Source organism: Mus caroli, chromosome 13, assembly GCF_900094665.2.
Source record: "Mus caroli chromosome 13, CAROLI_EIJ_v1.1, whole genome shotgun sequence".
NCBI classification, from domain to species: Eukaryota; Metazoa; Chordata; class Mammalia; order Rodentia; family Muridae; genus Mus; species Mus caroli.
In genome coordinates, this window is record NC_034582.1 from 38580153 (window position 1) to 38584490 (window position 4338).

The 4338-nt window shown below is 41.4% G+C and overlaps 1 protein-coding gene across 1 annotated transcript; it reads left to right on the forward strand.

The window, feature by feature from the left end:
- The first annotated feature begins 259 nt into the window (after positions 1-259).
- LOC110308160 (transcription factor BTF3 homolog 4) lies at positions 260-2427 on the forward strand. The gene is made up of 2 exons (XM_021180541.1): positions 260-296; positions 336-2427. Exon 2 carries the CDS (start codon positions 349-351, stop codon positions 823-825), a length of 477 nt encoding a protein of 158 aa, XP_021036200.1. The 5' UTR covers positions 260-296; positions 336-348; the 3' UTR covers positions 826-2427.
- The last annotated feature ends 1911 nt before the right edge of the window (positions 2428-4338 follow it).

The window sequence follows — 4338 nt, forward strand, 5'->3', positions numbered from 1 at the left end:
CACCTTCCAGCAAGAACTCGAACTCACTGACAGCTAGATCCCAGAGCCTCAGGCAGTCCTTCCTGCCTTGCTGTTGAATAAAGAAATTGGCCATAGAGGCACAAAGGCCGACTTATGGGAGTTAGTTCTCTCCTTTCACCGTGTAGATCTCAAGTATTGAACTCAGGACATCAGTCTTGGCAGCAAGCCCCTTCACATACAATGCCATCTTGCTGGCCCTCTTTCTTTCTTTTCATTTAAAATGGTTTTTTGGGCTCTTGCCGCGTGCTGGTGTTGGAGGACCCTCCCCGCTGCAGGTATCTGAGATGACCTCACACTTGAAACAAGAATGACAGATTTAACAACAGCATGAATCAAGAAAAGTTAGCCAAACTTCAAGCTCAGGTCCGGATAGGGGGCAAGGGTACAGCTCGCAGGAAGAAGAAGGTGGTACATAGGACAGCTACTGCTGATGACAAAAAGCTTCAGAGTTCCCTAAAGAAACTGGCTGTGAACAATATAGCTGGTATTGAAGAGGTGAACATGATTAAAGACGATGGTACAGTTATTCATTTCAACAATCCCAAAGTCCAAGCTTCCCTCTCCGCTAACACCTTTGCAATTACTGGTCATGCAGAAGCCAAACCAATCACAGAAATGCTTCCTGGAATATTAAGTCAGCTTGGTGCTGACAGCTTAACGAGCCTTAGAAAGTTAGCTGAACAGTTCCCACGGCAAGTATTGGATAGTAAAGCGCCCAAGCCAGAAGACATCGATGAAGAGGATGATGATGTTCCAGATCTTGTAGAAAATTTTGATGAAGCATCGAAAAATGAAGCTAACTAAAATCCTCTGGGTTTTGGAAGCTGGCATGGACTAGATTTAACAATCAGCTCTGTTGTTCCAAAGTTTTACAGACATGGAGAACACACCTGTTATTAGTTCAGTAATATAAATATTTTGTATATTAATGATGCTGTCTGCTCAGCAGTTCTCGGTCATTTGATTTTGCATTTTGCACTTCTTCCCAGGATCTATCTTCCCAGGATCTGTTCTTTTGGTCAAAATATGAAATATTGGTACAGTTTGAGGGTGGCTTTTGGTTTTTTTGGGGGTGGAACTTTTGGTGTGTATGAATATGTATGTGTGTGGGTATGTGTGTACACAGTGGACAGCAGATTGGATAACAGTTATATCTATCCTATTCCTTCCCCCAATAGAAATAAAGCAAATCTTTACATTTGTTACTTTTTTTTTCCTAACAAATACTGCACATAATTGATGAAAAGTGAGTACCTCTGATTGCAGAGCTGAGGGGAGTCCTTCTGTTAGAAGCTTGGTGTTAATTTGTTGAATTAACTTTAATATTTTTATACATTTCTCTGGATTGAAAATGTCCTGAGCTATTTTGCCACCAGATTGCTGCCAGAGTCACAAGATGGGCCCCTTTGGTGTGGCTACCTTAGACTCATTAATCAGACCCATACAATGTCCTTTTTTAGTTTTCTTCCTGGTGCCCTGCCTCCCCACATACTGGTCTTTAAATGAACTGGTCAGCCTTTGATATTACTCTTCTCTTCTGCCTAGCTTGAGACAGAAGTTCTCCATATAGAATTGAGAGAGTGCCTAATTCCTCTTTTTGTTCCTCACCTCGAGGAACAATGCCATCAATGTTTTATTTCTTTCACATTTATAGTTGGTAGAGTTCAAACTGGAATAGCTAGCATGTGCTTGCTAAATAACTTTATACTCGGCTTATCCTGTTTCCTAGGTGTTCTTGGTAGCAGGTGCAGGGTGCCTCTCTTTCAGCAAAGGTGAACCTGGGAATGTCCTTTTGAATGAAAAGAACATGTAGGCCATATTATCTCCTAGCATAAATAGGCATTCTCTGAAATGGTACTGGCTGCAGGAGAGTTTCTTCAGGCAGTTTCCTATTCTTGGCCTTGACCTTACCTCTGAGTAGATCTAATTGATTGTAGCTGCTCTTAACCCCCTCCTGCATGCTTAGGATAGTGCTTCGGGGGAACAGTGGTAAACACAGTATTTAATTGCTTACCTTCTTTCTGAGAACTTGGAGGTAAGTTATATTCATTCACTCAGGTTTTCTTCTTGCTGTTCTGATAAAAGCTTGTGTTTTGACATATCAGCATTTATTATAGCCAATATTTTAGGATAAGATTTAAAGAATCTGTTGTTTTCTGGCCCATCACCAAACTAACTGCAGCTTAACCTTGCANCATGCCAACTTTTGTTTCAAGCTAGATATCTTTCCTTGATATTTAAGATGCAAGACCAACAGCATATTGAGAGATTTACAGACATGAAGGCAAATCTCCTGTGTTCTTTTTCATCCAAACATTTTCAATTTATTTTATAAATTTGTTGATTTTTTTCTTGTTATGTTTTATATATATGGACGTAACAAATAACAGTAATAAAATAACAGTACAAAAGAAAAAAAATAAAATGGTTTTTTGTTGTTGTTAGTAAACAAAAAACAATGGGTTTTATCATGACATTTCTCTGCATAGATGTTATCCTTCCTCTCTGGTGGTCCGCATGCTCCCAGTCCCCTCCCCCGCTCTCTGGGTCTCTTCTCTCCAGATAATCTACCTTTTAATCTCATGTCACATATGTACAGTCATGTTGCATATGTGTTGCAATTCTAGGCTATGTGTGTGAGAGAGAACATGATAGTTGTCTTTTTGGGTCTGGCTTCTTTTACCAAACATGATAAGCTCCAGTCCCATTCATTTCTATGTAAATTTCATTCTTTATGGATGAATGAAACTCAAAGAATGAATGAATGTAAAAGTGCTACCCACACAAGCCTGATGGCCTGAGTAGGATCCCAGGAAGCCATGATGGAGAGAGAGGATTGACTCCTGAGAGCTGTCCTCTGACATACACAGCGGCACAACAGCACGCACACAAATACACACACACACACACAAATACACCAATTAACTAGATTTACAAAAAAGCATTCCACTGTACATTTTATCCCCTTGTTTTCTTTATTTTTAAAGGTACAGGTTACCGTGGTGACACATGCTCTCTGTTGTGTAGGCCGCCCAACTATACACCTGTGGGTTTATGAAGAAATCGAATAAACAGAAGAGCAGCGCCCAACTGTCTGCACCTCTGTTTCTCCTTTGGTCTTCCAGTCACAGTGAAGAGAAAGCATTTGGATGTGTAAGTGGCCTCCTGGTCCTTGGCCCCTGGGCTAGAAGCCTTTACCTCAGGTCCTACCTCAGGCTCTGTCTATGGATGCATCACAGGAAGGAGTCTCTGGGTGTTCTTCTGTGTCCTGCTTGTCACAGGACACTTCTGGGTGTCACTCTCTAGCTCAAGAGTGGAGTCACATTGGGCTCTGGGAGGGTGAGAATGAGTTTAAGGTAAATCAGGAGCCCATCTTTAGAATCAGATACATCCAGGGTGGCCTGGGAGGGAGGCCTCAGAGCTGGGCTGATGCTGAGCCCTGTTTGTTCTTTTTTTTTTTTTCCATACTGTACATACATACATACTCACCAGAAAAATTTAAACCAGGCATGTGAGCAATAACTAATAAAAACAATAATAATCATTATAATATGCTGTAATACAAATTTCTTAAAATTTATGAACTGAGCCATGTGTGGTGACACACACCTTTAATCCCAGCACTCTGGAGGCAGAAGCAGTCAGGTCTCTGTGAGTTGGAGGCTAGCCTGGTCTACAAAGTGAGTTTTAGGACAGCCAGGACTATACCCAGAAACCCTGTCTTGAAAAAACCAAACACCAACAAAACAAAACAACAACAAAACCCAGCTTATGAACTATTTGTTTCTGGGATTTCCCATTCAGTATTTTCAGACAGAGTTGGAGCCTGGCTAAGCGGAACCATAGGAAGAGGACCCTGGATAAGGGGAAGGCCCTGTGAGGGCACAGGAGTATCTGGGGAACTGCTGTGAATGAATTCACAACTTTTCATACTGAGGTGCGAAAGTCCTCAGCACGCGTGGCGCGTCCCCGTGCGTGATTTCTCTGCATTAATGCTGCTCTGTTACCCTTTTCCTGCCTCTGTCTGCTGGGGAGGGGTCAGCATAATTGCTGTGTAAGTAAACGGGAAGCAAGTGTGGTGTGCTGTCTGTGCAGCTCAGCAAGCATGAGCAAAAGTTGCTTAGGAGGGACACAAGCTAATATGTGTACATACATATACATGCATATGCTTAAACAGAGAGAAATCTAGGTAGATATATAGGTGATGGGTAGATGATATACGATAGATTAGTAGATAGAGATAGATAGATGATATAGATAATAGATAGATGATAAATAGCAGATAGATAAATAGGTAGATTTTAGACAGACAGTCAG